Source organism: Chelonia mydas, chromosome 21, assembly GCF_015237465.2.
Source record: "Chelonia mydas isolate rCheMyd1 chromosome 21, rCheMyd1.pri.v2, whole genome shotgun sequence".
In the NCBI taxonomy this organism is placed as follows: domain Eukaryota; kingdom Metazoa; phylum Chordata; order Testudines; family Cheloniidae; genus Chelonia; species Chelonia mydas.
The window spans coordinates 7,410,985-7,436,746 of NC_051261.2; the positions used below are offsets into that span (position 1 = coordinate 7,410,985).

Consider the following 25,762-nt stretch of genomic DNA (forward strand, 5'->3'; position numbering starts at 1 on the left):
ATATACACACAGAACGTGAAACAATGGGTGTTATCATACACACTGTGAGGAGAGTGATCACTTAAGATGAGCTATTACCAGCAGGAGAGCGGGGGGGGAGGGATGGTGGTGGTGAGAAAACCTGTTGCAGTGATAATCAAGGTGGGCCATTTCCAGCAGTTAACAAGAACGTCTGAGGAATGGTGGGGGTGGGGGGAAATAAACATGGGGAAATAGTTTTACTTTGTGTAATGACCCATCCACTCCCAGTCTCTACTCAAGCCTAAATTAATTGTATCCAATTTGCAAATTAATTCCAATTCAGCAGTCTCTCGTTGGAGTCTGTTTTTGAAGTCTTTTTGTTGTAATATTGCGACTTTTAGGTCTGTAATCGAGTGACCAGAGAGATTGAAGTGTTCTCCGACTGGTTTATGAATGTTATAATTCTTGACGTCTGATTTGTGTATTCTTTTATGTAGAGACTGTCCAGTTTGACCAATGTACATGGCAGAGGGGCACTGCTGGCACATGATGGCATATATCACATTGGTAGATGTGCAGGTGAACGAGCCTCTGATAGTGTGGCTGATGTGATTAGGCCCTATGATGGTGTCCCCTGAATAGATATGTGGGCACAGTTGGCAACGGGCTTTGTTGCAAGGATAGGTTCCTGGGTTAGTGGTTCTGTTGTGTGGTATGTGGTTGTTGGTGAGTATTCGCTTCAGGTTGGGGGGCTGTCTGTAGGCAAGGACTGGCCTGTCTCCCAAGATCTGTGAGAGTGTTGGGTCATCCTTCAGGATAGGTTGTAGATCCTTGATTATGCGTTGGAGAGGTTTTAGTTGGGGGCTGAAGGTGACGGCTAGTGGTGTTCTGTTATTTTCTTTGTTGGGCCTGTCCTGTTGTAGGTGACTTCTGGGTACTCTGCTGGCTCTGTCAATTTGTTTCTTCACTTCCGCAGGTGGGTACTGTAGTTGTAAGAATGCTTGATAGAGATCTTGTAGGTGTTTGTCTCTGTCTGAGGGGTTGGAGCAAATGCGGTTGTATCGTAGAGCTTGGCTGTAGACGATGGATCGTGTGGTGTGGTCTGGGTGAAAGCTGGAGGCATGTAGGTAGGAACAGCGGTCAGTAGGTTTCCAGTATAGGGTGGTGGTTATGTGACCATCGCTTATTAGCACCATAGTGTCCAGGAAGTGGATCTCTTGTGTGGACTGATCCAGGCTGAGGTTGATGGTGGGATGGAAATTGTTGAAATCATGGTGGAATTCCTCAAGGGCTTCTTTTCCATGGGTCCAGATGATGAAGATGTCATCAATGTAGTGCAAGTAGAGTAGGGGCATTAGGGGATGAGAGCCGAGGAAGCGTTGTTCTAAGTCAGCCATAAAAATGTTGGCATACTGTGGGGCCATGCGGGTACCCATAGCAGTGCCGCTGATTTGAAGGTATACATTGTCCCCAAATGTGAAATAGTTGTGGGTGAGGACAAAGTCACGAAGTTTAGCCACCAGGTTTGCCGTGACATTATCAGGGATACTGTTCCTGACGGCTTGTAGTCCATCTTTGTGTGGAATGTTGGTGTAGAGGGCTTCTACATCCATAGTGGCCAGGATGGTGTTTTCTGGAAGATCACCGATGGATTGTAGTTTCCTCAGGAAGTCAGTGGTGTCTCGAAGATAGCTGGGAGCGCTGGTAGTGTAGGGCCTGAGGAGGGAGTCTACATAGCCAGACAATCCTGCTGTCAGCGTGCCAATGCCTGAGATGATGGGGCGTCCAGGATTTCCAGGTTTATGGATCTTGGGTAGCAGATAGAATACCCCAGGTCGGGGTTCCAGGGGTGTGTCTGTGTGGATTTGTTCTTGTGCTTTTTCAGGGAATTTTCTTGAGCAAATGGTGTAGTTTCTTTTGGTAACCCTAAGTGGGATCAGAGGGTAACGGCTTGTAGAAAGTGGTGTTGGAGAGCTGCCTGGCAGCCTCTTGTTCATATTCTGACCTATTCATGATGACGACAGCACCTCCTTTGTCAGCCTTTTTGATTATGATGTCAGAGTTGTTTCTGAGGCTGTGGATGGCATTGTGTTCTGCACGGCTGAGGTTATGGGGCAAGTGATGCTGCTTTTCCACAATTTCAGCCCGTGCACGTCGGCGGAAGCACTCTATGTAGAAGTCCAGTCTGTTGTTTCGACCTTCAGGAGGAGTCCACCTAGAATCCTTCTTTTTGTAGTGTTGGTAGGAAAGTCTCTGTGGATTAGTATGTTTTTCAGAGGTGTGTTGGAAATATTCCTTGAGTCGGAGACGTCAAAAATAGGATTCTAGGTCACCACAGAACTGTATCATGTTCGTGGGGGTGGAGGGGTTGAAGGAGAGGCCCCGAGATAGGACAGATTCTTCTGCTGGGTTAAGAGTATAGTTGGATAGATTAACAATATTGCTGGGTGGGTTAAGGGAACACATTGCTGTGGCCTCTTGTGGCATGTAGTAGTTTAGATAGTTTAGTGTCCTTTTTCTTTTGTAGAGAAGCAAAGTGTGTGTTGTAAATGGCTTCTCTAGTTTTTGTAAAGTCCAGCCATGAGGAAGTTTGTGTGGAAGGTTGGTTTTTTATGAGAATATCCAATTTTGAGAGCTCATTCTTAATCTTTCCCTGTTTACTGTAGAGGATGTTGATCAGGTGGTTCCGCAGTTTCTCTGAGAGCGTGTGCACAAGCTGTCAGCATAGTCTGTGTGGTATGTAGATTGTAATGGATTTTTTACCTTCAGTCCTTTTGGTACGATGCCCATCTGTTTGCATTTGGAAAGGAAGATAATGTCTGTCTGTATCTGTACGAGTTTTTTCATGAAGTTGATAGATTTCCACTCCATACGGCTAAATGCAGTGCCTTGCATAATGACAGGTTTCAGAGTAGCAGCCATGTTAGTCTGTATTCGCAAAAAGAAAAGGAGGACTTGTGGCACCTTAGAGACTAACCAATTTATTTGAGCATAAGCTTTCGTGAGCTGCAGCTCACTTCATCAGATGCATTCAGTGAAAAATACAGTGAAGAGATTTATATACACACAGAACATGAAAAAATGGGTGTTATCATACACACTGTAAGGAGAGTGATCACTTAAGATGAGCTACTACCGGGGGGGGGGGGGACGACATTTCCAGCAGTTAACAAGAACGTCTGAGGAACGGGGGGGCGGGGGGGGATAAACATGGGGAAATAGTTTTACTTTGTGTAATGACCCATCCACTCCCAGTCTCTATTCAAGTCTAAGTTAATTGTCTTTGTGTTGTAATATTGCGACTTTCGTTCTTGTTAACTGCTGGAAATGGCCCACCTTGATTATCACAACAAAAGTTTCTCTCCCCCCCGCCCCCCCGCTCTCCTGCTGGTATTAGCTCATCTTAAGTGATCACTCTCCTTACAGTGTGTATGATAACACCCATTTTTTCATGTTCTGTGTGTATATAAATCTCCTCACTGTATTTTCCACTAAATGCATCCGATGAAATAAGCTGTAGCTCACGAAAGCTTATGCTCAAATAAATTGGTTAGTCTTTAAGGTGCCACAAGAAGTCCCATTAAGTTTCAAGGATCTTCCAATAGGACCCGTGTTCTTAAGTCACACACAGGTGCTTTTAAAAACTCTACTGTAGATTTTAGCTCGCACAAAATTATGACACTTGGCAGCTTACCTTATTTAGCCACCTACGTATGGTCCCAATTTGCAGGCTCAGTCAAGGATTTTAGCTACTAAGGCCAACAATTTCAAGTGGAGCCTCTGATGTTCAGCGCCCAGTGGGAGACACTTTAGGTCTGGTTTTCAAAGCGCTGAGCATCGACTGCTCAGGTTAATGGGAACTGCAGGTGCTCTGAAATCAGAGGCCACTTTGGAAAAGTTTGCTGTGTAAGCTTCTTAAATGGCAAGGCAAAATTGCACCCACCAAATCTGGAAGCCAACGTATGAAAATCTAGTGCTGATTCGCCCAAGTTCACACAGCAAATCAGGAATAAAACACAGGAGTCCCTCTAGTCCCCCATTTCCTTTCCCCTTGCTCTAAACCATTAGACAACCTACTCTTCCTAAAACATGGGTTCAATAATACGTAAACAACCACTCTCAGCCCTGCAAAGTCACCTCACCATCAACTCATCTGAGGACAATCTAGGCTCTGATCCAAATAGACCCTGAGTTTTGTGACCCGGGCTCTTTCTCTCCTAAACCGTCCACTGCCACTTCCCTCTACAGATACTAAAGATACTGTCAGAGGATGGAGTCCCAGGGGTGTGGCACAGTTGCTCAAGTAAAATAGATGGAAAATGTAGCAGACACACTGGCTGCTGGAGTTAATAGGCTAATTAATCCAAAGTAACCGAGAGAGAGAGAGAGAGCGAGCGAGCCGGTACATAATGGTTTCTTCATGGCATGCTGGCTCCACTTACGCTCTTTGTTGGAACCTGCATACGCTAATAAACCCACCACTGTTTCCTCTCAGGATTATTCAGACCATCAGCAGGGATGGATGGTTGATAGGAGCCTGCACGCCATTTGACAAACCCATGTGAGGGGAAAGTTTGTCATTAGGCAGATGGGCCATGTTCTGTGCTACAATCACCACACAAGAGAGTGGGTTTTATTTACCACTCCCCCACTCTTTGCCTCCTTTTGTGCTCCATCGCTAGAGATTCATGGCTCCCTCCAATTCCACTGTGAATTCAAGTCATTTGAAAGCTGGGGGTGCAAGTTCTGCATGTACAGTGAAATATGACCAAACAATGCACACCCATATTGCTCTTTAATTATTTAGGGAAGCTTTTAATGTTCTGTTAGGCTGTAATAACTGCTTTACCCCTGAGCTTGTCTATAGCATCAGTAGGCTTAGAGGGAGTTCATGAATTTTTTATGAATTTGGATGGATAGCCAAATGTATTGCCAAGAGATTTTTCTTCCCTTGTGATATTTTTTTTGCAACAGGAGGAAATGGTACAAAGAAAAAAATTATACTAATTTGTTCCAAATGTAATAACTCTAGAAGATTCAGAAGGACAATCAAGTGATGGGTTTGCATATTAGATGGCCAGATTGAATGGACTGCAAAAAAGAGAAGTCAGCAGTTCTCCACAAGTGCTACATTTCTGTCAATGTCGAGTGTTAATGATGGAGTTCTCCCCAACCCCACTCCTATTACGGAGGGGGGAAAAGGAGAAACCAACCTATATCAGCATTTAGCTGTTTAAAATGTTATCCTTTCAAGCCTGGCAAAAGCTTCCAGTTCCAATCTGTACAATGCACGCACTGTGTTATATGGAGGGAAAAAACTATTTATGGTCCCAATCTTGTACGACTGAAACTTTGTTATTGACAACAGGGCTACAGAATCCAGCTCTATGTGACCTATCAAATATTTTCTTCCTTCATTGTGTAAATGAGACCCTTTGGGTTTTATAAAGTAATCCCTTCCTTTTGCTTTGCCCATCTCTAGATTTGGCTTGGTAATGAAATAGAAACCTCATAAGGTGAAGTTTTTGTTTTTTGCTTTGATTTCATCAAATCCGTCTGATTTCCCATACACACTCACAACAAACATGAAAACTGGTGTGTTGGTCATCCCCCCTTCCCCAGGCCCCCCCAAAAGGACCATTTTTGAGGAAAAACAGCTTGAGATTAGTAGTAGTTAAAGACAAATTTCACTGTTCTAGAGCACCTAAGGGACCTGCAAAATCTAGGTCGCTAAGCAGAGAGACGAGTCTTTAGAAGAAGGTCAAACAAAATTATATTAGAAACCTGTACTTGTTAGGAAGATAAAGAGCCCTCTAGGTCAAATGCAATTTAAATCAGGTGATTCCAACAATCTTCTACTTGCTAGCATGAAACTATTAATCGTATACTGTGGCGCAAGGTGGAGTGAAATTTTAAACTGATACAAAGGCAGGGATTTGTTCTAGTCAATTTTATGTATCACTACTAGTTACATTAGACTAAGGGACAAGTGGTCCTATTACAGACCAGTATATCACAAACTGTTATGGGAAGAAACAAATACCGTTTGCCATTGAAAAGCTAGGAATGCAGTCTACAAAGTATCTGAGCTTAACAAGCACATCATTTCAATTACTAACATTTCTCCTCATTTCAGTTCAAACATAATCTTAGTGGCCACTTATTGCTTATATTGGTAGAATACAAACCAAACTCTGTCAGTCCCTGTGGTCAGTGAGAGCTTTGAACAAACTATTCAGAGGGCAAGACGTTCCATCTCGCTTCAGCAGTTTGAGAAATATGAACTGCTAAAATCATGATGAAACTGCTGGGATGCAATAAGAAGAAAGACGTGATTTTAAGGTTCAACAGGATCCACCAAAGCTAGAAACATTGGTCCTGGCCCAGAGAGGAATTTTAGATCCCTGTTAAACTAGGCTTCAAATGAGCTGTTCCCTGTTTCACTGATGCTATGAAACTGTACGGAAAAAGTTGTGGATGTTTTATATTCAGTTCTTCAAAGCAGACCAATCTGGTACCCTTTGTTTTAGGAAGTGACAATACAGTAAAAGAAAGAAAGGTCTGTAAGTGAGGGAAGTTTGCAAAATAATATTGATTAAACAAACACTGCTGTAACAAAAGAGAGGGGGGAGGGAACATCTGCGAAGTAGAAAAGCAGAACCTAAAATACACCATTTTGTGACTGAAAACAGGCCCTGTGTTTGCAGTCAGCACACAGGAAAATCTTCCATTGAAATCCCATTTCCTTACAAGGAAAACCAAATGCCCCTACCCAATCCTTAGCACTGTGTCCACGAAGATAAAGCATGGCTTCTTACAGATCCCTTTAGTGCATGCAAAAATGGGTGCTGTCATCTCAGATCAATAGCTCTTCATTGGCACAGGGCATTTGAGATGCATTTACTGGCAGACACAATCCCATGTGCTGCTCATCTGAATCACCCAGGATTGATCAGCCTGGCTGCAACAGCTTCTGCAAAAATCTGCTCAAAATACTCTGCTCTGAAAAAGCTGTTTCTCTGAAAGTTGCACGCCCGTGACGCTTTTGCATTTACAGAGGGGAAGACCCCTCATTTGTACCAAAAGGAAAACAAAATTTCAGAAGTTAAGCTTTGGCGTTTGCTGTGTTGACACATTTTGGGTAGTTGGGGATTTAGGTTTCCTAGAAAGCAGGCAGAGACCCCCTTTCAAAAGAACATGGTTTCTCTGTGTCTCAGTGTTGTTATGGAAATATGCAGTAGAGGGCAAAGCCAGCAAATAGCCTAACATGCAAGCATGCATAGCTGCTGCACAAACATTATGCTTAACCCTTTCAATGGAAGCCTGGGAAAGAGAGAACTTTTTAGCTGCTGGCCACTGGAGAATACAGTGTGTCGTGTACATTGCAGGGTTCATGAACTTTGGCTCCGCAAAGCATACACGTAAGTAACGCACCCCTGTATTTCTAGAAGGGAGTAACAGCTGCCGTAGAGTTGTACAGGAATTTTCAGTGTGTAGTGCCATTATTTGTGTAAAATGCTGCATAATGAAAAGAGAATACACCCTCAGTACCTGCAGGGGGTGTTTATATATGATACTACTTTGCATTGTCACATGCATTCTAAGGATAAACATAAATTAAGCTGCACGTAACACACTCAGACAGTATGAATGCAACATATTGTCCCCACTGGACAGAGTGGAGGATGGAGATGCAGAAAGGTAAAGCAGTTGGTGCAGAGTTGGGACTACAGTCCTGGTTGTCCCGCTGCCGTGCTCTAACAACAAGGCTGCACCCCGTTTTCTCTGTGTTGGGCCCTTCTGGAGCAAAAGCAGGATTCTTATAGCCAATTTATCCTCCGACAGCTTAGTTTGCTCATTGAAAGGGTTAACCCGGTGCATGCTTAAGTGCCAGCACACCCTAGAGACAGCCCTTGACTGTGCATTGCCCCCCATGCCTGTTACCTCCTCCTCCAGTTGGTACGGTACCTGGGGTTGGAGTGGCTTCAGAGTGCAGCGCCAGGTATAGGGAGGGGAATACAAGGACAGCATAGAAGAGAGGGGAAGAGAAAACAAAGGAATATATAAAACCACAGCACATTAGTGAGACTGGGGATCAGTCATACACACAGTCACCAAAGGGTTTAAGAGAGAAAGAAAATGCATTAGCTACACCGCAGCAACCCCCTTTCTGTGCATAATAACTATAGCTATTTGCATAGGCCAAAGAGAAGGAAGATTCCATTGAGTCAGAGATGAATCATCATTCTCAGTTACACATACCCCACCTCCCCAGCAAATGGATGCTAATGGTCAGGTTCTGCCCTGGTGCGCGGCTTTGATTAAGTAAAGCATTTAAGCATGTGCTTACATCTCATTCAAGGGAGGACAAAATTGGACCTTCCACGTTCGGCTTGCTCTAAAATCCAACTAAAGGGCGTATTACGTACATAAGGTGAAAATGACCCAAGCTGTTGTAGTCTATGAATCAAACAGAGCTGTGTTTAATTTTACCCTCGTGGTTGAATGCAGCCTGACAGAAATGGAAGCAACATCTGGGTAAGTTTATTTATGATTGAGTCTGGTATCCATCTCTGAAGACAGAACTAAAGCAGTTGATTTCAAGGTTTGGTTTTCTGAACCTTCTTCCATTGAGTTCCAAGTTCTTTTTAGGGGGTCTATAGCAAGTATGTAAAAAATCAAACCAGAGTCATTTAAAGCTGCTAAACAACGCTCTGCTTACTGAGGTTACGTACCATTCATTAACAGAATCCTGCCCAACCTAGCCTTGTGTTAGATATATACCAGCTCTCGTGTTCTAGGGCCAAATCCTGCTCGCCTTACTCATGCAGCTTCAGTGAGACTGTGTAAGTAAGTGAGATGAGCAGATCTCACCCTTACTCTTTGTTTTCACTAATGGATAATGGATTGGTTGACCTGTCAAAGCCAACTCTCAATGAGTGCCATTGTCTGCCTTTACCAAGGAAAGGGAAACTTGCCTTTTTTAGGCTGACAATTCACGGCCTGTATTTACAGTGGTATCTGAGATAGTTATTTCTCATCCCTAGTAAGGGGAAGGAAATGTAATGCATCTCAGCTAGCACTGTGGGATAGCGGTGGGCAAACGCCGCAGATCTGTTAGGAAAGTATAACTATCCGTGACCCAGCAAAGTGAACAACAAGCATATGTGGAACAAACCAACCTAAGGGATGTTATTCATGTCCTCTAAGCAGGGCATTCACTGAAGCCGCTGCTTCAGAAAAAAACAGTGTATGGCAGGAACCCACACCACTGAACGTCTGTTTTGCCAATATTACAATACTGTGTAACAGTTCTGGAGCCTGTCTGCTTAAAGACATATAGGAAGCCTTTCATTTTTACTCTATTTTCAATAGGATACCCTTCCAACCCACCACACAATTAAGGAGGAAAAAGAAAAGCAAACACCCATTAAATAAAATCGGTAGTTTAATTGAATTGTATGTCAGCGAGTGCTATAGAAGAGAAAGAGACAGCTTTGTCTGTCTTCCATCCCTAAGGGCTCCTGACCTTTCACTCCATTTGATCGATGTCTCACAATGGGCGTTTTATCCTATTATGAATCTGTGAGTTGTGGCAGTTTCCTTCTGCGGGTCGTCTGTTGATTACTGGGGTGATGGGAAAGTGGCACCATGCCTCCCCCAGCCTGTCTCTGCAGTGGCTCTTGGGGTTTTGTGGACTAGAGAATGCATTTGTTTTATAACTCTCCTTGCACCAATAAAAACAATTTAAGATTGGCAGAAAATATGTGGGCCCTGCTGTGCGATGCTTAGCACAGGGGAGTTGCTATTGCTGCTGCGATTTGAACGTTCCAAAGACCTAAGGAGGTAATACAGGTGGGGGTTTATATTCAGAAAGCGCCTGATCCAGATAAGCGTGTGGCCTAACCTAACTTGGGTTACGATAGCTTACCACAATAAATGACCTCCCTGATGGATGAGGGATATTGATAAAGGGTTGTCAAGCACATGGTTTTGGCAGAAAAAACGGTTGCTAACCTTTCCATAACGGTGGTTGTTCGAGATGTGTTGCATATGTCCATTCCAGTGTAGGTGGGTGCATACCCCGAACACAGTCGCCAGACATTTCTCCCTCAGTGGTACCCGTCGGGTTGGCTCTGGCGCCCTCTGGTGCAGTGCGCTCATGGCACTGGTATAAAGGGCTCAGCTGATCTCACGCTCCCTCTGTTCCTTCTTTCCGGCCAACTCAGGAAGGAGGGTGGGTCTTGAAATGGATATGTGCAACATATCTCGAAGAACAACAGTTATGGAAGGGTTAGTAACCCTTCTTTCTTCTTTGAGTGATTGCACATGTCCATTCCAACGTAGGTGACACCCAAGCAGTTGTACAGGTGGTGGCCTCAGAGTTCATGGACATCCTGACTGCAACGTAGCTCGACCGAAACTGTCATCGTCGCTGGCCTGTTGAGTGGTGGTGTAATGAGTAGAAAACGTATGCAGTGACATACAAGTCACTGCTCTGTAGATGTCCTAGACAGGGACATGGACCAGGATCACCGCTGATGATGCTTGCGCTCTTGTGGAGTGGGCAGTCAGGATAGCTAGTGGTGGAACACCTGCCTGCTCGTAGCATGTGCGAATGCACAATGTGATCCAGGGTGAGATCCTCTGAGTCGAGATAGGGAGGCCTTTCATCCTGTCAGCTACCACTGTGAAGAGTTGGGTGGATCTACGGAACGGTTTGGTCGTCTCTGTGTAGAATGCTCAGGCACGTCTGAGATCCAGAGGGTGGAGACGTTGCTCCTCCCTGTTTATGTGTGGTTTTGGGTAGAAAACCGGCAAGAGGATTGACTGATTACTGTGAAACTGCAAAACCAAATTCTAGGCCCTTGAGGAAACAAAGAGACCTCTCATGTAAGAAAACAGAACAGTTATCCACCAGGGGGTGGAATGCTGAAATCGCTGTGAGGTGTATCTTAATCGATGAAATCACTAACCCCTATTGTTTCAGGTGTAACAAGTACTTCAGCACGGCCTGTAGTGATGACTGCATGGGTGAGAGACCGTGTTGGGAAGGCCAAATGGAGAACCATTTTCATTTGGAGAGGTATGTAGCCCTGGGAGAGGGCTTCCTACTACCTAACAGGACCTGGCAGACCTGCTCCGAGCAGGCCAGCTCTGCGGTATTTAGCCATGTAGCTTCCAGGCTGTCAGGTGGAGGGCGCCAAAGTTCAGGTGGCGCAGTCAACAGTGGTCCTAGAAGATCAGGTCGGGGAGTCCAGGGAGCAGTATCGGAGTTGTGAAGGAAAGGCCTAGCAGCGTGGCGAACCAGTGCTGACGGGGCCAGGCTGAGGCTATGAGAATGACCCACGCCCTGTCCAGCTCGATTTTCAGCAGAACCTTGTGCATGAATGGGATAGGAGGGAAAGCGTAGAACAGGTGCTCCACGGGAGCAAGAAGGCATCCGTAAGTGAACCCCGGGCTGTGACCTTGCAGGGAGCAAAACTAGTGACACTTTCTGTTGAGTCTGGTCGCAAACAGGTCTATGGGGGAGTTCTGCACCGCTGGAAAATGTCCCTCACGATGTCTGGGCAAAGGAGTCACTCCTGGTGATTGGAGAAAGATCTGTTGAGGTGATCTGCCAGCTTGTTCTGCGCTCCCGGAAGGCGAGAAGCCTTGCGCTGGATTGAGTGGACTATGCAGAACTCCCATAAGCAAATTGCTTCCTGACACAGGGGGGAAGGGTGAGCCTTCCCTGTCTGTCGAGGTAGAACATGGCTGCAGTGTTCTCTATGAGCACTAGTATGCTCCTGCCCACAATGTGAGGTGACTGCTCTGAGCTCTCTGGCGTTGCTGCAGCAAGGAGAGTAGCTCCAGTGACCGTCACCAGCGTTCAGAAAGAACTGATGGGGCACAGGGTCGGCCTGGCCCTTTCTACCTACACTATGGGCCGCCAGAGCCGACAAGTCACCACTGAGGGAGAAATTTCCACCAACTGTGCTTGGGGCAAGCGCACACCTATATTAGAATGGACATGTGCAATCACTCGAAGCACTGTACTTGACATCTGTATCTGAAGATGGTTGTTGCTAGACTGGGTCAAGCTGTAGCATGCAGTAGGCCTTGCAAAGAACACAGCATGCCAGTTATTGGTCACAGTTGTTGACTACACTTTCTCTTTGTAGGTTGGCAATAGCTCAGTCCAAGAGTGCCAACCCACCTTGTTTCTCTGTCAACAGAACCCTATCAGGAGTTATACAGTAGTGAGCTATTATACTTCAGAATTTGGGCACCCTAAAAATAAGAGAGGCTGTTCCCCCACGTTCTACATACTGGCACAGTCTCAGAAATGCACTTTGTAACTACAGGGAAGATACAAAGCTATTTCAGAGGAATTCCTAGACCTGGGTAAATACTGTTGGATAGTTCCCTCTGGTGGCTACCTGAAGTGTGCACTCTCTTCCAGGAAAAAGAGAGAGCTCAGCTCAGTAGAAGCATCTTTGTGGATCAGTGGCACAGTCCCTTTGGGGGATGGATTAAGTGGACCCTCCCACCCCAAATTTAAACCCTGTCAGCTCTGATTCTAACCACTAGACAACAGTGCTGTCTTGCTTTGATTGTCTTCCTAGTTATACTGATAACCTAGATCTCCTGACACTGGCTGGGTTAAAGTTTTCTCCTCTTTACTGGACCCTCCTAGGGCAAATGCCAAAATACTGTATGTTGTAGCTTTTGAAGGTCAATTACAAATATCCTGGCATAAACCCCACCATTAATGACTAAACACACAGTGATCTCCAAAACCCCTTAATTAACTTGGGTCTTTTCCTCACTCCCTTCATTTCTTTTGCCAGATTGAGTGCAAAGCCCCAACAGCCTCTCCTTCCTGCCTGTGGGCTAGCAGCTAGAGACTAACATTCCCCATCTACCCTGACAGCGCACCAGGTTGGACAATGAAATCCAGCTGAGGTGTTCCTTCTCGTTCAATCTAGCAGCTTGTCAAACTGCAGGGATTCCCTAGCAGCCTGCCAATGCCTGCCGCCTTTGGAATGGTTAGATCACCCAGCTACGTTTTAGTATCCCATGGATACGTCCTCGCTGGATCGCTCTGCCCCATTGTCTCCCAAGCATAACATTGACACAGCAGTATTGTTCAAAGAGATTTTTCAATGTAAATACCATTACTGGAATCTGCACTCAACATTTCTGTGGTGAACTCCATGTGGAGCTACAGTAAAAGGGTCATAGAAATGTATGGCTGGAAGGGATCTCAAGAGATCATTTACTCCAGCCTCCCACACTGAGGCAGAACCAAATAAATTGGTTCTAGACCATCCCTGATGGGAATTTTGTCTGACCTGGTCTTTAAAATTTCCAGTGCCAGGGATTCCACAACCCCCCTAGGTAACCCTTTCCTGTGCTTAATTATCTTTGTAACTAGAAAGTTTTCTTAATATCTAACCTAAATCTTCTTTAAGCAAAGGCCTACTAGAAAGTTTCTCACTCTGCATACGCTGTCTCCCCATAGAGTATATATCTAACTGATACTACACAGCATGTGAAGAGGGCAGGCATCAAGAAGACAGTCTACTGCTGTGCATACAGCAAGCATTTCTCTGTAGTTGTAAAAGAGAGAAACCCTCATGCTTCAGGGCATAAGACAACCACTAACTGCCTGGGGTCAGGAAGAAACTTCCCATAAGGGCAGGTTGTTGTTTCATAATTGTCCTCTCTGAGGGTTTTTGCACTTTCCTCTGAAGCATCAGGTGCTGGCCATTGTTGGAGACAAGATACTGAGCTAGATGGACCATTATTCTGCTGCACTATGGCAGTCCCTATGTTCCTAAATTTGGAAAAGCAGTCACTACTTTTGCCTAACTAGCTACTCATATGGCCCTCATTAATGGAGTATCTGAGCACTTCAGAATCATGAATGGATTTTATCTGCACAACATCCTTAACAGTGCTATCCCCATTTTACAGATGGGTAACTAAGGCATAGAGTAGAACTTTCTTGCTCAGGGACTATTGGCTCTGCTCATGTCACAGTGAGAAAGTTACCCCCTGTTCCCTTAGTAAAACCACATACTGTATGTGATTTTCAGTGTAGTCTGTTGTTTTGGAAGATGTGCATAATGCTCCTTGTGTTTTAACTCCTCTGGGAGCATGTACCCCACCCCCAAAGTCACAGCAACGCTGTCCTCCACTTACCTTCATTCAGCGGCGCTGGCGACTCTTCCACAATGGATTCTCCGTCTCCCACCTGTGTCCTAGCACGCAGGAAGAATCTATAGCGCGAGATGGGGTCTGTCCTCTTGAGCGTAAACCTTGTTTGGTTTGGGGAGAAGGTCTCTACCAGTGTTCTGCCCGTTTTGGATCCATTAACTGGGGAGAAAGGCAAGCTGAGTAGGCTTCAGCTTTGTTTCAGACACATGCTATGTTACACATTTCATCTCCTCCCACCCTGGGCCAGGAGCGGAAATCAGCTGATTGTCCAATATACTTCTGGATTGACTACGATCAACAGAAAGATTTGTGGAGATGCAACAAAACCTGTCTGAGAGAGCAACAGCAGCCAGCTGCCTCCTGGGGGTGTGTGCATTGAGTAATGGCACAGCTGAACTGTACTGGCTAGCATAGGTGCTGGAATTGGGGGTGGGGGGTACTGCTGCACCTTCTGGCTTGAAGTGGTTTCCATTATATCCAGGGTTTACAGTTTGATTCAATGGCTTTCACACCCAACCCCTCCCACACACACTACACAAATTGTTCCAGCACCCCTCCTGGCTAGAGATGAGATTCACACCCATGCAGAGGGCTGGTACATGTCCTGCTTAAGCTCTCACAATGCGACTTGTATTGTGCATAGCCCTTGTGTTTGGCCCTCTGCATTGCAGTGAATTCCATACTGTTTGGGGATACTGTGGGGGCAGTTTCACTCTTTCTGCAGTAATCTTCCCGGAGGGAGGGGGGTGTGCGTGCGTGAGAGAGAGAGAATCTGCTGTACTGATCTCACTGTATTTAGACGTTGCTTGCAATTTATTATTGCAGTCTGGGGCTAAACCTTATTTTTCCTCCTATGGCCAAGTCCTGGGAGATGCTGAGCACCCGCAACTCCTCCTGGCTTACACTGAAATATTGCAGGCACTCAGCACTGCAGCAGGACTTGTCCCCTTCAGAAATAGCAGATGTTTTATCTTGTCATGGAAGTCTCTAATTCTTTAAAGCGCTACTCATGTGCTATCATATTTTGGAAAATACCTTTTAGCACCTGGGAGAAGGAACTCTTTCGGGGTTTAGCACTGAATAACCTACTCGCCCAAGAGAATACTTGATGAGTTAAAAATAATTGATCAGTTGAGAAAAACAAACAGGTGTGGAACGTACAGGCTTGGTATCTAAGGTTGTATCCAGTGAGAATTCCATTGGGGTGTTCAGGGTGGTCCCATTCCAAAGTGATGGTTTCCAGGTTAGGCTGTCGGATTCTGATATACCTGGGGGCACTGGGTACTTGGGAGGAGGATGGGGCCAGGAGGGAGAAGGAAAGAAAAGACAACATACCTTACAACATGGTACACTTTGCAGGGTAGCTTACATAATAAAGATGCACGCACAAAGGTCAGATGCTAATGGAACAAAAACTGCATTAAAAACCATACAGCAGCACTGGGGGTTTCATAAGCACGCTGAGACTCAGAACAATTCTGGATGTGAATCCAACACTGGGTTCAACAGAATCATGTCTATTCATTAACTGAGATGCGTGTACTGCAATCTGATAATTCTCTGCTCATGGGACCCATACCAGTGCAGTGTGCATATCATACCTATGGTCAGAAGGGACTGTCATGATAGTTAGTCTGACCTCCTGCACATTGCAGACCACAGAACCTCACCTACTTACCTCCTGTAATAGACCCATAACCTCTCGCCAAGTGACTGAAGTCCTCAAATCATGGTATAAAGACTTCAAGTTACAGTGACTCCCCCATTTACACTAGTTTAAACCTCCAAGGGGCTTGGGCCCTATGCTGTGAAAACCCCCAGGCTCTCTGGCAATCTGACATGGGGAAAATTGCTTCTCGACCCCAAATATGGTGATCAGTTAGACCCTGAGAATGTGGACAGGACCCACAAGCGAGGCACCTGCCCAAGAATTCTCTGTAGTAACTCATAGACCTCCCCATGCAATGTCCCATCTCTGGGTGGGAGATATTTGCTCTGTGGGGGCTAGACCTACCACCACCACGACAGTTTGCAACAGGCAATCGCCTTTGGCTCATATGGTAGACACTTGTGTTTTGGAGATGAAGAACTAGTGTTCTTGGCCCCATTTCATAACTTGTATGTGTAGTTTATCTACTGAGATACCCTTTGTGGGTATCATTACACCAACCCTCTGCACCTGCACCCCTGACGTCTGTTTCCTGTTACACAGAGAGGCTGGTCCAGGTCTCTTCCCCTGCCAAAGAAAAACTACAACTGCTGTTCTGTTTATAACAGTGCCCAGTAAGGTATCCTGCCACTGCTACCTGTGTAATCTACTGCAGAGCAGGGAGGGCCTGCTTTACTAACATCGTCATACAATAAAACCACATAAGGCCAGGCCCCTGGCTGGCGCTAATTCATCTTTTGGCAGGAAGGCTACACATTGACGAGCCAATATGAGGTGCAGTTATTGAACAGGTTGCCCTGGGATACTTTGCAGTTTTCCCTAATCCTCTTCCAAGCCAGTCAAACCCCTTGTTAGGATATCAGTTTTGCTCCCAGCAATCTGAGGAAACCGTCCTCAGCGTACAGGGATTTCTAACACCTGCACTGCATGAGTATGCTTAGAGGTACAGGAAGGGTTTTTCCATCTTTAGCATATCTCCTGTGGAAGCAGGAGACTCCGCCATTCCTGCCTCTAGGGAGGCTCCCTAAAGGGGGGTGGGGGGAGCACCAGTGCCCAAACCCTGCCCTCTGCACTGCCCCTTCCCCTGAGGCCCCACACCGTGCTGTGCCAAGGCCCCACCCTCATGGCGCTCTGAGCCCCTGCCCTTGTGCTGCCCCTTCTGCCTGAGTCACCGGCCTAGCGCTACCCCTTCCCCTAAGGCCCCGCTCCCATGCTGCCTTTTCCCCCCAAGACCCTGCCCTCTGCTCACTCTCCTCCCGTGCTTTACTTTCCCTTACAGCCGGTAAAAAATGGGAGGGCTATCACTTCTAAAAGTGACGAGGACCTGGGCCCCCTTGTTCCAGTGCTCCTGCCTAGCTTTTGTGAGAGCTTGGAAGATCACCCAGCTCCCCAAGAGTGTCTTTTGGCTGGGATGTCACATATGCAGCAGTGTGCACCCCTCCTCCCCTTTCCATTCTTGCCCACTTGGGGCCAAGCCACACAACCTGGATGGCTCTTGGAATGTACAGCTTGTTTGCGTGCAGCAGTAGGGACAAGATTTTGCCCTTAAGTCCTAGCGCTTTGTGTAGAGAGGACTGGTTGGCAGGTCCCATTTGGCTCTTTGAAATACGTGGTTATGGTGATGTGGCTTGCTTTTCAAATGCAAAGACTGATTCAAGTTGTACTGCCAGTTGATGGGGTGGCTCCGTCCTGAGATGTGCATGTGACTTCCCAGTGATCAGAGTGGCACATGGTGCACCCAAAGGCACGACTGGTAACCTTTCAGTCACCCTTTGCTCAAAACAAGAGAGCAGCTCAGCAGGGCAACTGAATTGGTGTATAGATGCATTTGCTGATGGTGTGTTTGTCTGACCGGTATTTGATATGTCCTATTGAAACTGGACAAACTGCATGGCAACTTCACTGCTCCTTAGCACAGAACAGTTTTAGGGTAAGGCCAGGGGCGCCCCATTGTACTAGGCACAGCACACATACCATAGGCCCTGTCCTGAAGAGCATATGGCCGAAATGTTCAGAGCTGGCAAAGCAATAACTTGTTAGGTAGTGTGGGCCAAATCCTGCTCTCGGCATTGTTCATAACTGCAGAACTTGATTCAGATTCTGTCATTGAGCTGGGATATTGAACAGGGTTTGTTTTTTAAATGGAAGCTTTGAAGCTAATACGTATCAATTTACACCCATTAGAACAGTGAGGAGCTTCTTAAATAATTTCCTGACAAGCTGCACCTCCTGAGAGCATTATCAGACCTGGTTTTGTGCTGAAGGGAGTTATAAAACCAGCACAGCTTGCTGGGATTTGTATGTGCACAAAACTAGGCCAAATGGTACAGAACCATAACACACAGCTAATGGACTACATCTAGAAAAGCTCTTCCTTTCTTGGGCAAACCCATTGTAGGAGTTTTGCATTATGAAGGACTTCAGGATTTGGCCCAATGGCTTTATTTCCCCCTTTAATTACAACTTTCAATGAATGATGATACTTTTACTCACAGTAAGGTTTTAAAAGGACCACAGAGGAAGAGTTACAGCCTCCATCATGGCTCTCCACCCCACATTGTTACTTATAATGCACAGGACCATAAACATAAACCTTAAAAGATTCATTGCCAGTTGCTAAAAGGTGCAGCGCTAACAAAAATCTACTGAGCTGTTTACAAATAGGATCTAGAGTAGTGGTTCTTATTGAAGCTGTTCCATTTTAATTAACCATTAATTGGGCCAAAGCAGCAAAAATGAGACACCCTCTGTAATTCAGAGGTTGGGGTAGTTCCCTGGGATGTTGAAAACCTGGGTTCAATCCCTATGTCTGGTTGGGGAGGAGCAGACCTTTGAAGAGGGAGTACCCTTAACCTTTGCTGTTGAAGCTGTTCCACTTTAGCTAGGAATTGGGGCAAAGCAAGCACTAATAGTAAAGGGCCCTCTGTAGCTCAGAGGTTAGTGTTTGTTCCTGGGATGCTGAAGATCCTGGTTCAGTTCCTCCCTCTACCCGGGGAGGGACAGGTCTTTGGAGAGGGAGCGCCCTTAACCTTTCTTCTTGAAGCTGCTTCCACTTTAATGAACTATGAATTTCCCAAAAGCAAGCTCATCTAAAGAGATGCCTTCTCTGGTGTAGAGGTTTGGGCACTCCCCTGGGATGCTGAGGACCCTGGTTCAATCCCTGCCATGGGCAAGGGGTTTACAACATGTATCGGCTGCCTCTGGGGCCTTTTATTTAAATATTTGTTGGGGGGGGGGGCGCGCGCACCTTAAAAAAGCAAGTCACTCTTTTGTCCCCCGCGGCTAGGCTACCCGCCCAGGCTGTGGGAGACCCCAGGCCCAACCCCTCCTCTGCAAGGGGTTGTGCCAAGGCTCTCCCACCTCCCAGGAGACCACCCGCCTCCCGCCTCCCGCTTACACCTCCCAGCCCCACCCCCCACCTGGCCCCCCAGCCACCGCCCCTCCCGCCTCCCAGGCCCACCCCCCACCCCTCCCGCCCTTGCCCCCACCCACCACTCTTGTGAAGTGAGCGATCTCTGTTCAAACCCCCTTCTGTTTCCAGAAAGACAAGGGCCTTCCGCAAGCGAAAGGGGACCTAAACAGAAACCTCCCACTTCTCTCCTGGGAGGTGGGACAGCCTTCTCCAAATCCTTTTAAATAGTCAGAGGAAGGATTTGAACCAGAATCCTCCACCTCCTAAGCAAGCAACTTAACCACTGGACTATAGAGTGACCCTAGGCCATTGCCCGGCCCAGTTCATAGTTAACTAAAGTGGCGACAGCTTCAAGAGAAAAGATACACGCAGCTCAAATCCTAGGTCCTTCAGGACCGGGGACTTGAACCAGGCTCTCCAACACCATAGGTGCAAGCCCTGGCCACTAGGCTATACAGGGCTGCTTGCAAATTACCTTTGCTTTGGACCATTTAAGAATTAATTAAAGTGGAAGCAGCTTCAAGAGGAAAAGCCAAGGGCACTCCCTCTTCAAATCCCTGCCCCCCATTCAGCACAGGAAAGACTTGAACCAGGGTCTTCAGCAACTTAGGAAAGAGCCTTATCCCCTGAGCTACAGCACGCTTCTTATCTTTGTAGCTTGCTTTGGCTCCATTCATAGTTAATTAAAGTGGAACCGTTTCAACAGGAAAGGTTAAAGGAGCCCGCACAGCAGAATACCTTGTAGCCCAGCAGTTGGGACCACAACTTGAGAGGTAGGTGGGTGCTATACAAATTCCTTTTCATCAAACATCACTCTCCCCCGGCCTTGGTGACTACCCAAAACACTGGATGATAGAGTGATTCTCAGGCTGTCTGTGGCCCAATTAAGAGTTAATTAAAGTGGAACAGTTTCACCAGCAGAGGCAGCACAACCCACATGAAAATATCCTTAGCTCAGGGCACTCACTTGAGAGACAGCAGATCCCTGTTCATCTCATTTTTTAGAGGAGGAGGAGGGGAGGGCTGTGGGAGGTGTGTGTGTGTTAAACTATCATCTACTACAGCCCACGTGAGGCCCTAACCACTGGGGCTTAAAGGTTATGAGGGAAAGCTCATTCCCCGCTCAGGACACTCATCTGGGAGACAGCAGATCCCAGTTCCCAATCCCCTCTGTGCATTGGGCAGAGGGAGGAAACTGCCTCAGGTTCTCCCCTATCCTGGGTGCGCACCTCAACCTAACCGCTATAAGGGAGGCTGTCTCCCCGCTTGTGTGGAGTTCGGCGGATGCTGAGCGTGCCTCCCAGCTCCAGTGCTGCAGGGATGACAGGCAGGGCGATGTCTGTTGGCCTCTGGTTTGAGAATTGGGCTGGGGCTCAGGCATGATAATACGCAGCTGGTGCCCAGAGTATGGCAGCAGGGTATGTGCTCAGAGGCAGACACATACACACAGAGGGAACTTTTAGAGCAAAAACCTAGGCACCAAGTGAATTGAGGTGCATCCAGGGTCAGGCGGCAGCCGAGCTGGGGTTTTGTGGATCACAGCGGTGCCGAAACCTGGGACTTAGGCTCCACCCGCCCTTTGTGTGCCTATACTGTGTGTGTCCACTCTTGGCTGCCTTGAATGCTGGGTTGTGTGGCTGTGGTATGAACTGAGCTCACTCAGTTCACTCCCCTACTCAGCGCTGCATGCCTGCTGCCTCAGTGCTCTCTGTACCTCCAACTAAAATGCTGCTGAAGTTCAGGGGAAAGGAGAGGCTCAACTGACACAAAAACTAAACCCCGACAGTATTCTGGGTCTGCATCTAGCATACCAGTTCTCAAGCCAATCTGGCTCTATATTTGCATTTTACAGCACCTTAAAATTAAGCACAGGTCATTTGCTAGGAGGAGAAGGGAGCTTCATCTCAGCAGTCCCTTGACTGTGACCCTAAATTTGCACCACCAATGATACCCAAGGCCTGCTACTAGCATTGTCTGCCTTTGAACAAATACTGCTGCAGGCTTTGTGCATCTCTGGCACCTGTTGACATTCCCGGTCTTGCTCACAGACCCAAAATAAAAGTCTAGTAATGCTGGGCTCATTGGGTTTTGGAGCTGTGTGTTGGTCACCTCAGGAGAAGGCAAGTAAGATGTTTTCTATGGGAATACTGCTCCCTCACCCCCCGACTTTGTGCAAAAGAAAAGTTATCTCTTCCCAACCACACCAGCTGGAGTAGATAAACCCCCACCTCTGAGCCAGACCGTTTCCCTGGGTTCACTGAGTATTGCTGAAGAGTTAACAACTAACCCCTGTGACGCTGCATCCCTTACTCACTCAAACTCTGTGATATGCCCTGGCATAAGCCTGGAGTGAAATCAGGTGTGTGTGTGGGTGGACCCACATCTTCCACTTGCACCCAACCAGTGACCCTTGAGAAGGTCTTTAATCTCCACCTCCTCATTCAGCAAATCATTAACGCCCCCACAGGGGCAATAACTTTAAAAGGCCCAGCTGTTAAGGGGACACCCCTTCCTACTAGGTCCCCGCTCTGAAATCAGCACAGGAAAAAGCTTGCTGCTCAAATCCTTTCTTCTCCTCCAGTGAAGGGGGGATTAAACCAGCATCTCAGGTAAGGTATCCTAGGCCATACCAGGCTTCTTGCAAATGAGTCCTGTTTTGCCCCATTTAATAGTTAGTGGAACAGCTTCCAGAGGAAAGAAGCTCCCTCTTCAAACCTGTTCTTAACAGGCAGAGGGAAGAGTTGAAGCAGGGTGGTCGTCCCCCCCCTCCCCCCGCCCCCCCCCACTCTCTCAAGATCAGCAGCCTAACCTCCAGTCTATAGAGCAATTCTGAGCCTTTTGCTGGCCCAACTGGTAATTAATTGAAGTGGAAAAGCTTCAAGATGCTGGCTTTTCTCCTCTATCTGGTGTGCAAAGCTGTAACCACTGGAGCTCAGAGCCAAGTCTGAGCTGGAGGTTGCTCTGTCAGCACCAGTAACAGCAGATCAGGGAGTGTCAGAGGCACAGTGAACATCTGTCCTGCCCCTGCCCCAAAGGCCCTGAGTCTGGTACTGCCCATGCAAAACCCAGTGGCTGTTTGTCAACACCACAGAAACACCATTGCACAGAAGAGGGAAACATGCGTTTCATGGCTCTGCAGAACCCGTAACTCACCACAACTGGCAGCGTCTGCTCAGATGAGGTCTGGGCCTACAATGCCAAGGCTGGGGGGTGTAGATCAAGGGTGAGCTGGCAGTTCTTGATGTTTGGAGTCGGGGAGCCCAGGACTGGCATAGCAGTGGACTGTGGGTCAGGATGGAGAAGCGCTGGCAGTGGGGTGCTCAGGACTGGATGCGGGGGGCTGTGGGTCAGGACTATGGGCACAGCTGGGGTGTGTGTGTGGGGAGCTCAGGCCTAGAATTGCAGAGGGGGGTTATGGGTGAGAGCCATTGGCAGAGCTGGGTGTGTTGGAGGTTTGGTGAGCTCTTGCCTACCCTTCTCTCAGCACTGTTAGTGAGCGCCAAATCTCCCTGCAGAAGACAATAAGTGAGTAACTCATGCCCTGACGCACAAAAGGTTTGCAGGTGCCTCCTGGGTTTTCAGATCAGCTTCTCATTGCTCTAAACCCCCACGACATCCCATCCTTGGCTGATAAATAAGTTGGAAAGCCCTGGGCTTGACTCAAAGCCCACTCAAGGCAATGGGAAGACTTAGTGAGTCCAGAGCTTTGGATCAGCTCCATTTTGAAGAGGGTGGGGATTAGGAGATGACCCCTGCCACATGGAAACCACTTCAGTTTCTCAGGAAATCATTTTCCAGCTGGTTTTTCAGACTGTCTCCTTCTCTCTCCTTAAATACCCATAGAGAGAGGTGTGGGATGCTGTATGGACTATAGATGACCATTTATAGTTTTTCCATTGATACTTTACATGGCATATCTTGTAAGATGCATTGCAATTGGGTAATATTGATATCAATAATATTATAATTTGCTAAGTATGATCTTGTTCATAGGAACATATCATCTTTGTATTGTGAGTTAATATGTGATATCTGTATCTCAAACTTGTGCTGTTTCTGGGTGACACCCCCAGACAGATTGCCCTTGATAGGCAATTAAGCAGGCTAGATAATGCTGATGCCAATTAGCTATACAATGAAGCCACTGAGAGAAGGCAGCCATTGATGAGTCAGCAGGACCTGTACTAGGGACATGCCTGTGGGCAGGGGACTCAAGTGCTTTTCTGTGCCCATGTCCTGTGAGCTTGTGTTTGGGACAGAGGATGTATAAGTCACATAGCAAAGGCTATAAAAAGGCAGCTGCATAGTCTCCATTTTCTCTTCAATCCTGCTTCTCACCTCTGCAGTAACTTCTCTATAAACTGAAGCTTTGAACAAAGGACTGAGACACCCATCCAAACTTTGGATGTGTTCCAGGGGGACTTTACAAGCCAGCAAACTCACCAGTACTGCTAAGAACCTGATATATGGACTCTGAAGTCATATGTATGTATCTGATTGCTTTGACCGTTTAACAGCTCTGGTCTTCCCTTTCTTTTATAATAATCATTTAGCTTTAGATACTAAAGGAATGGCTGGCAGCATGGTATTTTGGGTAAGATCCAAACTAGCATTGATTTGGTAATGTGGCTGGCCTTTTAGGGATCAGAAGAACATTTTGTATAGCAAGTTTTAAATTCCCTTCTCACTTCAATGGACCTATTTGCTGGTTGGAGTAATTTCTTTTTTAGCCTCTTGATAACCAGTGTGGTGGATCAGGAGCACAGTTTGACTGGTTGGTGAATCTAACTACAGTGTGAACCATCAGTCTTGGGGATAATCTGCCACAGGGGAGGATTTGGTGACCTAAGATGGCACCATCCAACACTTCTGTTGTAGTAACTACATTGTTCCTCTGGCTGCTGTGCTCCTAATAACTAACCCTCCAGCTGTTGCAGAGATCGGCATGGGTCTTGCGGGCTTTGGCCTATTTTTCATTCTTTTTGGGGTGCTCTTGTACTTTGACTCAGTGCTGCTGGCCTTTGGAAATGTGAGTACCTCAAAACCTTGGCCCCCCTTCCTTGCCACTCCTGAGGGCAAAATATAGCAATAGGACAGGGGCCCAGACACAACAACCCCTCTGCAAACAGTCATGGCTCTCATGGTGGAGTGTGCCAGCCCTTTGGCCCGGTACAGCTTCCTATTATGAGAGGAACAGGGCTAGTCTCTGTTCAAATCCCACTCAGGTTTGTGTGACAAACTTGCTGGGTTTCAGTCCAGCTGTGCTGGTGTCCCCATCCTTACACTCACCACAATTGGTGCTAACTGATCCCCTTGTAGGCAACCTTGAAAGAGAAGCCAAGAATCAAATCCCATGGAGACTAAACTATTATCTCCCTACTGGGGATGCTCCTTCCCAATCAGGGTTGAGACACATGGTGTGGGGGACCCTAGTATGGTGCAGCACATACCTTCGGGGTGGGCGGAGGGGAGGGGAACTGAGCATTTCAGTCTCCAGGGAAGTCAGCCCAGCACCTCTCCTGCCAGGCACTCAAGTACTTCTAAAAGTTGTCTTGAATTTACAGATACAAATTAAGGGCTTGTCTACACATGGAAATTCATTCAGACTCGGGTAGGGTGTAAATTTAACAGATTATCTATTCCTGATTAACTCCATGGATGGATGCTCTTATTCTGAACTAGTTTTAATCCACTCTGGAAACAGATTAATGAATTAGGAGTAAGGTACAGTTACTCTGGGATAAGCGCATCCATGCATGGTGTTAATCCAGAACGGCTATTCTGGAATAACTCTCCAGTAACTATTAGTAACTATTAATGGAATGATGTCAGACTGGAGGGAGGTCTCCAGTGGGATTCCACAGGGATCTGTTCTGGGTTGGGTGTTTAACATTTATAAATGACCTGGATGTAGGAATAGAGTACACTGATCAAACTTGCAGATGACACAAAGCTAAGGGGGGATGTTAACACTTTGGAGGACAGAGCTAAAATTCAGAGGGATCTTGATTAAACTGGAGAACTGGGCTATAAGCAACAAAATGCAATTCAGTGAAGATAAATGTAAGATGCTACACTTAGGGAAGAAAAACCAAAAGCACAAATATAGAATAGATGGTAACTGGCTTTTCAGCAGCACTGCTGACCAGGATTGGGGAGTTGTGGTGGATCACAACCTCAGCATGAGTCAGCACTGTGCTGCTGTTGCAAAAAAAAATAGTTTGAAGCATAGCATGCAAGTCATGGGAGGTGATACTACTGCTCTCTACTTAGCCCTGGTTAGGCCTCAGCTGGAGTACGGTGTCCAGTTTTGGTCACCAATGTATAAAAAGGATGTAGAGAAACTGGAAAGGATCTAGAAACGAGTGACAAAGATGATCAAACAGCTGCATTCTAGCCCTATGAGCAAAGGCTGAAGGAACTGGGTCTCTTTAGTTTGAAAAAGGAGACTAAGGGGGGGACATGATAGCAGTCTTCAAAGGCTGCCACAAAAAAGATGGAGAAGTTGTTGTTTT

At 46.7% G+C, this 25,762-nt stretch overlaps 2 protein-coding genes across 62 annotated transcripts in view; one reads left to right on the top strand and one right to left on the bottom strand.

Annotated features, from left to right (window-relative positions):
- RBBP5 (RB binding protein 5, histone lysine methyltransferase complex subunit) overlaps positions 1-25,762 on the top strand; it is a 176,059-nt gene that overhangs the window by 141,108 nt on the left and 9,189 nt on the right. Inside the window, exon 16 of one of the 12 annotated variants that reach the window (XR_006286854.1) lies at positions 10,952-11,047. The exons of the other annotated variants lie outside the window; for them this stretch is intronic. The gene's annotated coding sequence lies outside the window, so the exon portion shown is untranslated. The remainder of the gene's footprint in view (positions 1-10,951; positions 11,048-25,762) is intronic. 12 annotated transcript variants of the gene reach the window in all.
- Positions 1-25,762, bottom strand: part of NFASC (neurofascin) — a 180,599-nt gene that overhangs the window by 29,454 nt on the left and 125,383 nt on the right. For 26 of the 50 annotated variants that reach the window (XM_043533558.1, XM_043533555.1, XM_037885175.2 and 23 more), the window contains 3 exons: positions 15,328-15,450; positions 14,152-14,325; positions 7,930-7,944 (listed from right to left, as the gene is read on the bottom strand). In XM_043533558.1, coding sequence (XP_043389493.1) covers positions 7,930-7,944; positions 14,152-14,325; positions 15,328-15,450 — 312 coding nt within the window. The remainder of the gene's footprint in view (positions 1-7,929; positions 7,945-14,151; positions 14,326-15,327; positions 15,451-25,762) is intronic. The other 24 variants (XM_043533572.1, XM_043533563.1, XM_043533561.1 and 21 more) reach the window with 1 other exon arrangement.